The sequence below is a fragment of the Sminthopsis crassicaudata genome, chromosome 1, assembly GCF_048593235.1.
Source record: "Sminthopsis crassicaudata isolate SCR6 chromosome 1, ASM4859323v1, whole genome shotgun sequence".
In the NCBI taxonomy this organism is placed as follows: Eukaryota; Metazoa; Chordata; class Mammalia; order Dasyuromorphia; family Dasyuridae; genus Sminthopsis; species Sminthopsis crassicaudata.
The window spans coordinates 704,826,670-704,837,847 of record NC_133617.1 but is presented as its reverse complement, the minus strand read 5'-3'; the positions used below and the strand labels follow the sequence as shown (position 1 = coordinate 704,837,847).

At 40.5% G+C, this 11,178-nt stretch overlaps 1 protein-coding gene across 24 annotated transcripts in view; it reads left to right on the top strand.

Moving 5' to 3' along the window:
* The window catches only part of ATP2B2 (ATPase plasma membrane Ca2+ transporting 2), a 504,660-nt gene extending 499,866 nt beyond the window's left edge, over positions 1–4,794 (top strand). For all 24 annotated transcript variants that reach the window (XM_074283932.1, XM_074283917.1, XM_074283910.1 and 21 more), the window contains one exon: positions 1,176–4,794. In XM_074283932.1, coding sequence (XP_074140033.1) covers positions 1,176–1,487 — 312 coding nt within the window. In that variant the 3' untranslated portion in view covers positions 1,488–4,794. The remainder of the gene's footprint in view (positions 1–1,175) is intronic.
* The last annotated feature ends 6,384 nt before the right edge of the window (positions 4,795–11,178 follow it).

The window sequence follows — 11,178 nt, the reverse complement described above, 5'->3', positions numbered from 1 at the left end:
TTTGAAAGCAAAAAGTATTGCTGACAATTTACTTTAAGGAGATTAAGAAATATAGTGACAGTATAAACAATAGATTAAACATTTTTTTAATTAAAAATTAACTCAATGAGGAGAGTTCAGAGCTGAGACACAAAAATTGAAAGAACGTGACTTGAACCCGTACAATCCCCAGAATGATATCTTGGGGCTGGGTAAAAGATTTGGCCGGAAAAAAAAAAAAAAAAGTAAGTGAATAAATGATTACAAAGCCAGTTGAAATGAAAGGCCAGAATGTTGAGTCTATACTCGAGTGTTTACCTCCCAAATGCATGAAGGCAAAGACCAAGTTGGAAACAGACCAATCTCTGTTCACATTGTCTAGGCTTCCAAGCGTAGCATTGGTGTGGCAGTTCTGTGTGTCTGTGTGATTATCAAACTCCCTTCTGCCGTAGCATGATTCTTCCCCTGAATGTTGTCTGCTTGGCTCCCCCGTGCTTCTGGCTGCCTCTGGTTTTCTTTGAAAACTCTGTACGTCTGGTTTGGGTTTGGTTATTTTTTTGTTCTCAGTTTGGCTCTTCCGTGTTGTCTCTCATCTCCGCCCATCTGATTGTCTCAATATTTTGTTCTTTTCTGTGTGTGGAGTGTGATATGTTATATGTTGTATAGTTTCTTTCACAACTATGTTTAGTTTTCTGTTTTGTTTTTTTTTTATTTTTGAAAAAAAAAAGGTTTGGTTTATTTTTTTAAGCCGACCCTATTTTACTCACATCTAAACCTGCCCCCTCCCAGCCCCATGCATGGTTTCGACCTGTGCATTGAAATTAACACAGCTTGGTCTTTTACTACTAGGTATGGGCACCCACCTGAGTGGACTTATGCTTTCTTAACTCGCGCTTCCCATCAGCTCTTTGATGGTTTGCGACTCGAACTATTCTGATGTTGCAGTTACATATGTTTGCACACGTGTGCATACACACAGCCCCCAAGCGAATGCACAAAACTTGAGCCCATTCCTTCCACCCCATCCCATCGATGCTCCTAACATCCAGCGACTGGATTCCAGCCATCTGCTGTGCCCTAACCCCTTCTGCTGTGCTCCTCCAAAGGCCCCCCTCAACCTGTTAAATCATTCCCCTCCCCTAAGCCCTGTATAGAGCTTAGTGCTTCTGACCCGTTTCCTGATGTTTCCCTTCCAGATCCGCGTCGTGAAGGCATTCCGTAGCTCTCTCTATGAAGGTTTAGAAAAACCTGAATCTAGAACCTCCATCCATAACTTCATGACTCATCCTGAATTTAGGATAGAAGACTCTCAGCCCCATATCCCCCTCATTGATGACACTGACCTGGAAGAAGATGCCGCTCTCAAGCAAAATTCGAGCCCGCCATCGTCATTGAACAAGAACAACAGTGCAATCGATAGCGGGATCAATCTGACCACTGACACGAGCAAATCAGCTACCTCTTCTAGCCCAGGGAGTCCTATACACAGCCTGGAGACATCGCTTTAGCGGGAAACATTCACATCTCAAAAAAAACAAAAAACAAAATATACAAAATAAAACAAAAAACCCCACAAAAAAAACCAACAACAACAACAAAACCAACCCATAGCCACCACCAACTCAGAACAAACCAACCCAGAAAACTCAACCATGAAACAGCACCAAGAAAACAAAAATAGACAAAATGGGAGGAAAATATATCTCCACCCAATAGAACATTTCTCTGGCTGAGAAGCTGTTTGAGCTCTTTGTCCCTTTGAGGCAAGTGACGGGATCCCTGATGTGGGTTCTTGGGAGTGAGCAATAGCCTGATGTGCCCTTTCTTGCTCCCGCCCAAACACAGACCACCCACCACCTTCCTGCATGGATGTACTGTACCCTTCTCTTGTTTATTATTTTTTTTTCCTTAGGCAGGAACTGCAAAAACAAAAAAACAAAAAAAACCAAAAAAGAAAAAAAAAAAGAAAAAAGAAAAAAAAAGGAAAAAAAAAGACTCCTTTCTGAGGCTTATTTATCCAATTCACTGGTCTGTGAGTTTTTTGAACTGCTTGTGTGGCATGGTCTCAGTTGTAGAGATTAATTTAAATAACTTTTTGAAGTTGCGGAAGCTTAACTTGCACAGTAGGGTTATAACAATGGGACAGAAGAACTTCATAGACACTAATGAGATTATATCCATTTCTTTGTATCTATATCAACGTATACCTCATCGAGAATGTATACGTCCATATAGATAGGTAGATATATATGTATATCTATATACATGGATATATAAAGTTTTTTTGCTGGCATGTTGCCTTGTTTTTGCTTAAATTGCTCTATTTTAACTTATTTATGTCTTAAAAGAAGAATGTAATTTGTTTACAAACCTGTAGATAAACGTCCTTCACTATTTGTAGAGTTAAGAACACTTCCTGCTGAGAGAGTATAAGGACTGCTCAGCTCATCAGATACTCCTCTCAGATTGCATCCTCAATGTTTTATGACAGCTCGGCTCTGATTTTTTGCCTGCTTTTTTTTTTTTTTTTTTTTTTTTGTTCATGTAATATAGCTCCTGCTGGTGAATGACAAAAAAAAGCCAAAATATAACATATTGGATTGTAGGAATGTGCTCCACAAACATGGGGTCATGGGACTGGAAGCTTGACTCTGTCAGGGGAAAAAAAAAAAACCACCATGTGCAACAATCAGGTTTATTTTTTGTAAAAAAACAAAAACAAAAACAAAAACAAAAACAAACACAAACAAATAAATATTAAATACATAACCAAATTGCTCAGGCCCAGTTTCAGTTTGCCCCTCACTGGCCAAAGGCCACCTTGGTAGCCATTATATTACAATGGCTTCCATGGAATATATGTTTGGTTTTTTTTTTTTGTTTTGTTTTGTTTTGTTTTGTTTTGTTTTGTTTTGTTTGCAAGACTCTCCTTCTTATGAAACTCCTTTGAGTTTATTGAGAGATGTAAAAATAAGTTATATTTGGCTTATATGGAGATCAAGGTAGTGTTGAAATATTATGAACTCTATTGTGTTGATTTTTTTTTAGTCACTTAGAAATTGATTTTCTTATCATTCGCAGCTTACGAGCTGTTGGCATTTTTGAATGAGAATTACTACAGCTTGCTGCTTTTTTTTTTAATTTTTGGAAAAAAAACTATCCGTTTCCCCCCATCCTACCACCCTGCACTATTCAGATCTGGATGAACTTTATGATATGTATATTGAAAATGTGCTCTGTGTGATTTTTAAACAAAGCTTGTCTTCCTGTAATCACAATATATACTGTAGCCATTTAACAGTACGCCCTGCCTTCCTGCAAGGGAAGCCGTTCTGAAAGCCTACAGTATCACAGGTGAGAAAGTTTTTTGTAGTTCTTTTTTTTTTTTCCCCAGGATGGTATCAGCACTAATAATCAACTTACTATGAGCTTCTTGAATTGCTACATCAGCCACTTGAATGCTAAGCACTTTGTGGGCCACGGCTTTTTTTCATAAAGAACTTTTGTATTTAATACAAAGTTTGCTTTGAGACTTTTCAGCACACAGTCTTTTTTCCATAAACTTGTACAGTGCAAAAGACATTTTGAATACCTAACACAGTTGGTGATGTCAGATGTGTCAAGGAAAAGCAAAGCATTTCCGACTCACCTGCGAAATTAATTTGTCCTGCTGACCCCACCCACCCTGCCATCTGTCAGGCCCCTTCTCTGAGCCTAGAGCTTGGCAAACCAGACAAAATCTTCTCTGCATCCCGGCCAAGAAGGAGCATTCTCTTGTGCAGATGGCAAGATTAGGTAGAGCCCTTCCCAGCCGGGGTGGCCGGTCTCCAAACGCTGCTAGCGGAATAGCAATGTATCCGATCTGCAGTCAGCCCCCTGTCTGGTCTAAACTGTCCTGTACGAGAGGCCGGTGCCTAGGACAGCAGGGCCTACAAACCCCTTTCTTTTGAATTGAGAACAGGGCAGACTGGCAATGAAAGCAACGCTGAATGTCTCAGCAACTTAGCGAGGGTTTCATTTCCACCTTGTAAATGTGGAACAGAACCTTAGCTTTAATGTATTAGAATGGAAGGGGTTAGGGTCCTGTTCTCTGTTTTACTTATGAAGAAGGAGGAGGGTGTTGATTGGATTTACACATCTGTGAAATGGGTCTGTTCTGGAACATGATTTAGTTTCTCTATCTTAATTGCAATGGGTTATTTTCCTTTTCCAAAGCTCTCCCAACCACCTCTTTCCTTCAGTAATGCTCGTGTTCACCCGGGAAGAGCACTAAACCATTAGGGAATCATTTTGCGGACTTGGATTAGCTTCTCACCTGTGACACTATTTCTTCCACCTAGTGGCTTCCTGTAAATCAAGGTGCCCATACCACACCAGGCTTTTCTCCAAGAGAAACCAGAAATCTGGGTAGGTTTGGAGGATTGGTAGTGGGGCGGGTTCTGGAAAAGAGGGGCAGAAGTTCAGGAGAAAGTTTGTCAAAGTAATCCAATTTTGCAAATACCTAAAGTTCAGTCTTGCAAACCCGGTCTCCTTTCCCACTTGGCCTTCTCTTGTTGGGAACAATGGCTCCAAATAAATGGCGCATGGAGATCACAGTTGGTTGAAGCTCACCACAGTACATACATCGCCTGCATCCTGCCCTCTGTCCTTGGCCGCATGGAGTTTGTGTTCAACAATAAACAATACCCTGGTACATTTGGCCATCCATCCCATTAGGGGGTAATAATTTATGTCCATTCATCTGTTTTTATGAATTTTTTTATCTAGACAACAATTGTAAATAAAGAACTCACCGTCTCTGTTCATTTACTACTATGCAACGGCTATGCTTTCTCTTACTCTGGTTCATCAGATTCCTACAATGTGGTCCTGGAATGTTTGTGGTTAAAAAAAAAATAACAAAAAGAGTAAGCTCTGTGACGAATTCTTAACTAGTTTAGAACAGAATGATCCCACTGGGCTCTAACTTCCTTCCTTTCCCTTCCCTCCCTGTCCACTATTGAACTTTCTACCCAGGTGCCCCAGGTAATATTAACAATCAACAAAATTGCTAAAATCAACTCCCACGATAGCATGAACAGCTATGGTCTAAGCTTGCATCTTCTGTTGTGTACTGCACCCCATGCCCATATACATTATATTCTGTTCCCTACCATGGGTCTGAGAACATAGATCACAGACTTGAGCTGTCATTCTGTCCCAGAGGGATATGGCTGGTGAGAGCTGGAGGAAGTCATGGAGCTAAGGTATCATGGTTCCAAACCCCATCCCACTTCTCCCCAAAATAGCTCCCTTGAGGGGGCCATATTTTAGCTACACCATGCAGCAAGGAGTCCCTCCCTGAGAATGACATAGACCCTAATGACGTGGCCTCCATATATATATATATATAATGTGTCAGGAAGCTGAGAAATGCATGAAGCCTTAGGATCAGAGAGGGGCAATTTTGTTTGACTATGGGTAGCACCCTTGCTACACTCCCAACAGAATTCTCATTGACCTCAACCTTCCCCTAAGGGCTAGGGAAGTTAAGGTGACACAGCTATTAGATGGAAGACTGCTCCACTGAGGATGAGGAAGGGCTCTCCTGCTTCTTGAATGGAAGCTCTGATGTCCCCTTGGAGCAACCCCTTCGCCCCTTGCTCCACATCCCCCCCCCTCAGAAGAGATATCAGGAGAAGCTACTTCCTTCCCCTCTCTCACCTGGGAGATACGGGTACCAGAGGGTAACTCTCCATCCTCAACCTCTGGTCCCCTTCCTGTCAAAAATGCATCTCCCAGTGAGGGCTGGGAACTTCTCCCTAGTTATGACTAATATCTGGCTGGAACACCCGTGTTCCCTGGGTCCACTTTCATGTAATAAAGGAGCAAGAAATGAGACCCAGAGATGGTGAATAGAAAAGCTATTGAATCCTGTAGCCAAAGACCTTGCCATCTGCTTCTCTTTGAAGTGAGTGGGAAGAAACCTTGGTTCAGATAGGAAATTTCTGCTTGACAAAAAGTTTCATCCTGGCAGCCCCTATCGGTTTCACACTCCCCAAAATAATAATAAGCATAGTAAGAATATAAGCCTTTCCTGTGTGTGTGCTTACCCTGTGTGTGCATTTGTTTGCACACTCTTTTAAGATATTCCCAGATTGTTTTAAGAGGTCTAAAAGCTGCTAACTTCCTGAGCAGACCCCCCTAGCCTCCCCAAACCCTGCAGGGTCTGCAGGCTGGCATGTGCTCAGGCCTACCATATTCCTCCTGCGCTCACCATATCCCTGCCAAGGTCCAGCCTAAGACCTGGCTGGGCTTTATTAAGGACCAGAGGACAGCTGTAAGCTTAGGCCTCTTCCACTGTCCAGAAACTAGCTGCTCTCATTTTTATTTCCAAACAATCACCAAGCCAAGAGTTGCAGTCACTAAGCCCAGCTTCTAGCTCATTCTGGGTCCAAGCCTCTCAGCAGAAGGGGCATGCGGGGCCCCTGCCCAGCTCCCCAAGGGACAGTGACTGATCCCCAAGCTGGCGAGCGCCTGAGAATTTAATGTCTGTCGTCTACCCCAATGCCATGGAAATATTGTCTTCGCTACAGTTTCTGTAGTTTTGTAACTAAGTGGCTCTCTCTCTTTGACCTTTTGCTGGTCGCCACACTTTCATAAATATTGTATGTATATTTTTTATAATCAATAGTGTAAAGTTCTCTATACAGATTCCAATGATCACAGACCAGTTTCAAAGAGCTGTTGATGCTTCGTGGGATACTTTGGAAAACATTTGGTTTTGGAAAAAAAATGTGCTTACACTGTAATATCTTTTATTTTTCTGTATCCTCCTGCCTTGCTCTTTGTAATAGTGTGTTTGTCCGCCTTTTCAACACTATCCGAAGCAATAATAATAAATGCACAAGTGGAAACGCAGACAGAGACACATGTGGCCTAATCCTCTTCAGACATCCTTTGGTAGGGCAGAGTGGGGGCCTTCTTGGTGTTTGTGACCCTCTGCCCCCAGACTTTGGGAATCTCTTCCTTTCCCCGTGGAGTACACCCCATTTTGGTGGCCTGCCCTTTCAGCAGCAATGTCAGGGTCCCCAATGGGGGTGGTGGTCATGTATAGATTGTGAGAGGAAGCCAACAAGCCCCCCAAAGAGCTCCCTTCTCCTTGTAATAGTGCTCAAGCTCCCTTCATTCCTCTTCCCTTCAAATTTTAGAGGATTAGTCATTAAAGGATCCCCAGGAAAATTAAACTACTACCCTGGAAAGAAGGTCAAGTTTTAGACATTGTCATTCAATGCCTCTGTGGGAGTTAGCCTGTTGTGTCCATACTTGTGAGAATGGAGCTTAGGAATCGATTCCGGAAAAGCAAAGATGGGAAGACGGATGCTGAGGGGAGATGGACAAATATCAGAGATAGATTTCACTAGTCACACAGACCATAACTAAAGTTATCTAGTTATTTTAGTTAGATTTCCAAGCCTGCCTATCTGACTACAAGGCGCAGGATGTTAGAGTCCATGTATTAGGTCTGTCCCACCCCCTAGCCCCTTCTCTGCCAAGGAGGAGAAACCCTTTGGCAATCCCTGGTAGACAATAGCCTAGGGAGGTGAGTGTCCCCTCTTGTTTCTTTCCCTGTCCATCCACAGAGGGCAAGTGTCAGAGAGAGGGCATAAATTGGAAGGGAAACATTTCCAGAAAAGATGGCTAAGCCCATTTATCCAGAGTGAAAACCTGAGACAGGTAGTGTTCTAATATTGTTTGGGGGCCCCTATAACTGCAAAAGGACTGACCTGGAGACATGCATTTTAACAGGTAACTTCCTTGGCTAGCCAAGATTCCAAACTTGTCAGATTTGAGAAAAAATACTCAACCCTGGCCCCAGGCCCAGGCCATTAGAACCTCCAGTCACTCTCTTAGCTCTATTTGCCAGGAATGATTCCAAACAGGGCTGTTCCTATTTGGAGATAAGGTTGAAGATTGTCATTTAGAGAGTACTCTGAGAACTAGGGACCAGTTTTACCACATCCCCATCATACAACACATTTATTTAGTTGAAGAAAGTTGAAGAATAACCTGTTTGAGTTCTCAAAAGATAGGGATGAGTGGGTACAGAGGTATTGCCAGGTAGGCAATTCCTAATCCCACCTAAATTGCTTTGATAATGGGAATGTAATGGGGATTTCTGGACAATCAAAAGCCCATAATGTGCAAAGCACCCTGATAAGTTTTGCAGATAAAGGAACAAAAAATTAGACAGGTGACCTGAAGGAGCTTACAGTATGTTTATTTGTGTGACTTTTTTTTTAAAACATGCTAACTGATGGTAGATGTCTTCTCCTCAACTCCCTAAATTCTTGGATTTAGAGCTGAAGGCAACATAGATAGGTTATCTAATTCAACTCTCTTTTTTGACAGGTGAAGAAATTAAGGCTAAACAGCTTCAATGATTTGCCCACTTTTATATAAATCGTAGATAAAAGAGCCAGGATTTGAATTAGATTCTATAACTCTGTAGCCCAGAGTCATTCCATTATATGACACTGTCTCCCCTTAAGTTATCCTTATCATCTTCATCATCATCATCATCATTCTTATTTACAAATGGGGAAACTGAAATTTAGAAATTTTTAAGTCAATTGTTTGTAGTCACACTAGTGAAATTAAATGAGGCCTCCTAATTCCCAAGTCAAGTGTTCATTGAGTGGTTTAGTGAAATTATGTACTTTATGCTTTAATGAAATGTGCCAGAAGCATGATTCTAAGAGTATCTCCTCTACCCTCTTCTACAGGGGGGAATTGAACCCTACCCTGAAAATATAGGCTGTTCTGGAAGCCCATAAAATAGTTGGGGTTGGTATTGGAGGGCAGGTTGGGCCCTGAAGAGAGGAGATTGAGCAGTCTGGGGTTCATGATTGAGTCCTCTTTGTGAGTTACAGGGTGATAGTTTGGGATGATTGCAAGGGAACATACTTCTCATGAGTTGCAGATAGATGGGAGGTGTATGCTTGTGAAAGAATATATTTTGTAGGAGAAAATTTAAGGTTATAAGAAATAGAAAATGGGGCTAGGCTTTTGAGGATGCCTGTAGTAGAAACTAAAATCCTGTCCCTAAAAGGACTTTTCCTTAGAGCCCTACTTTAATCTTCTGATATTTGTGGAGTAATTATCTTCTAGTTTGACCCTTCCAGCAGGAAAGAGATTGAATCCAGTCAGCAATTACTTTTACTTAGACATTGTGTTAAGCAGTAGGGACACAAAGAAAGGGCAGACGCTGTGCAAACAATTATTCACATTTATATACTGGAGTAAATGGGAAGTAATCTCAAAGAGAAGGCACTGCCAGTTGGAGGAGAGATGTGGAGTCAGAGTGAGAAGTCAACAAAAGGCTTAATATAATAGCCATCATCATCATCATCATCAATCATCATCATCATCCTTATTTACAAATGGAAAAACTGAAATTCAGAAAGGTTAAGTCAATTACCTAAAGTTACACAAGTGAAAATTTAATGAGGTCTCCTAATTTCCAAGTCAAGTTCTCTTTCTATCACACCATTAAGTGGTTTAATAAAATTATATATTCCGTGCTTTAAGGAAATGGATCAGCTATACTACTGTTAATGAAATGTACCCAATGTACCATTTCCTCAAACCTTTCAGGTGCTCTTTGTACCATACCATTTATTAAGAGACCAAGTTTTTATATTCTACATAGAAAACCCATACCTTTCTACTGATAACTTCCTTTAAATTGAGAATTAGGATATGCTGAATATGATACAACCTACACAACAAAGTAAAAAATAGAATTGGTTATATCCAAACCAAAGGAAATTACTGGTTTCCAAGGTAGGAATCATTTCCAAGTCATTTATCTATATACAATGAAACCATTAACTATTTAGAGCAAAGATCAACACCAATACTAAATTAGAGGAAATAATAAATAACAAAAATGAGCCAAGATGGCATACAGTTAAATTAGCATCATTCTGACTTATTTGTTTTTTAATAAAATACAAATTTTAAAGATACATTTATTCCATGATCAGTACAGACCACATGCACACTCACCATATTAAAGTCAAATAAATGAATTCCTCCAGAGTTTGGCCAATGCTGAGACATCAATATTGTACTGTATTGTGGGTATTTATAACATATAATCTTGTGAACAGTTCGAATTATAAATTTAAAAAAATAAAGTGAAAAACATTCTGGACCATGGGAGTAGAATACAGGTAGGAGTGGGATCCTTGATAGTAAAAGGGGATGCCCAAGATTTCTGCTGTGGAAAAGCTCAGCCATTCCTGGGCTCAAACAACTCAAAACAGATGTAAATTTTAAAAAAACAATAACAACAGAAAAAATAAAAATACACTCTCCCCAATTTTTTTAAAAGAGAAAAATGTAGCTTGATGTTTTTGCAATTAAAAATATAGACTAATAAAAGATGAAATTGAGTAAAATATAAGCAGGGGTTTTGTGTTTTACATTTTTAAAAATTTTGTGTTTTGTTTGTTTTGATTTTTTTCTTTTATGCCAAGTTTGGTGGCATGATCAACAAATCTCAAACAAATATACATCAACTATAGCCACTTTCATACGTACCTACAATGCAGGTTGATGGGGTGTGCATGCTTGTGAAATAATGTATTTGTGAAATTTGAATTCCTCCATTGCCATAGCTCAAAAACGAGACTAAAATACCCATTTCACATTAAGGAGTGCCTTTGTGTCTGAAAATTTTTTTTAATTAAAAGAACAAAAAGGAAAAAAGGAAAAAATAAAGGTAGAAAGGAACTGGCTTTAGAAAATAGTCTTGCTTCCAGGCAAGACCTCCCACACAATGCTATGATGACCATTTCATTACAAATGGCCATGGAAACTTATACACTTGGACTGGACTTTTTCCACAAGTAAACACTAACAGAGAATGGCTCTCAATTAAAGGCTTTAAGGGGATGAGGGTTGGATGGGACTCTGTTCAAGGCAAGTCCAGTGACTAGGACTTTAGGCAGCTGCAGGCTGATCCCAACTATTATTTCCCCTCCCTCCCAATAATAACAGGCTCCTGCTGTCCATGGGCTACCTTTGTAACCCCTGAACTTGAGATAGAGATGGTCAATCTGACCTATTTAAATAGATATTAAAAATGAGAAGTGGGGGCAGCTAGGTGGCCCAGTGGATAGAGCACCAGTCCTGAATTCAGGAGGACCCGAA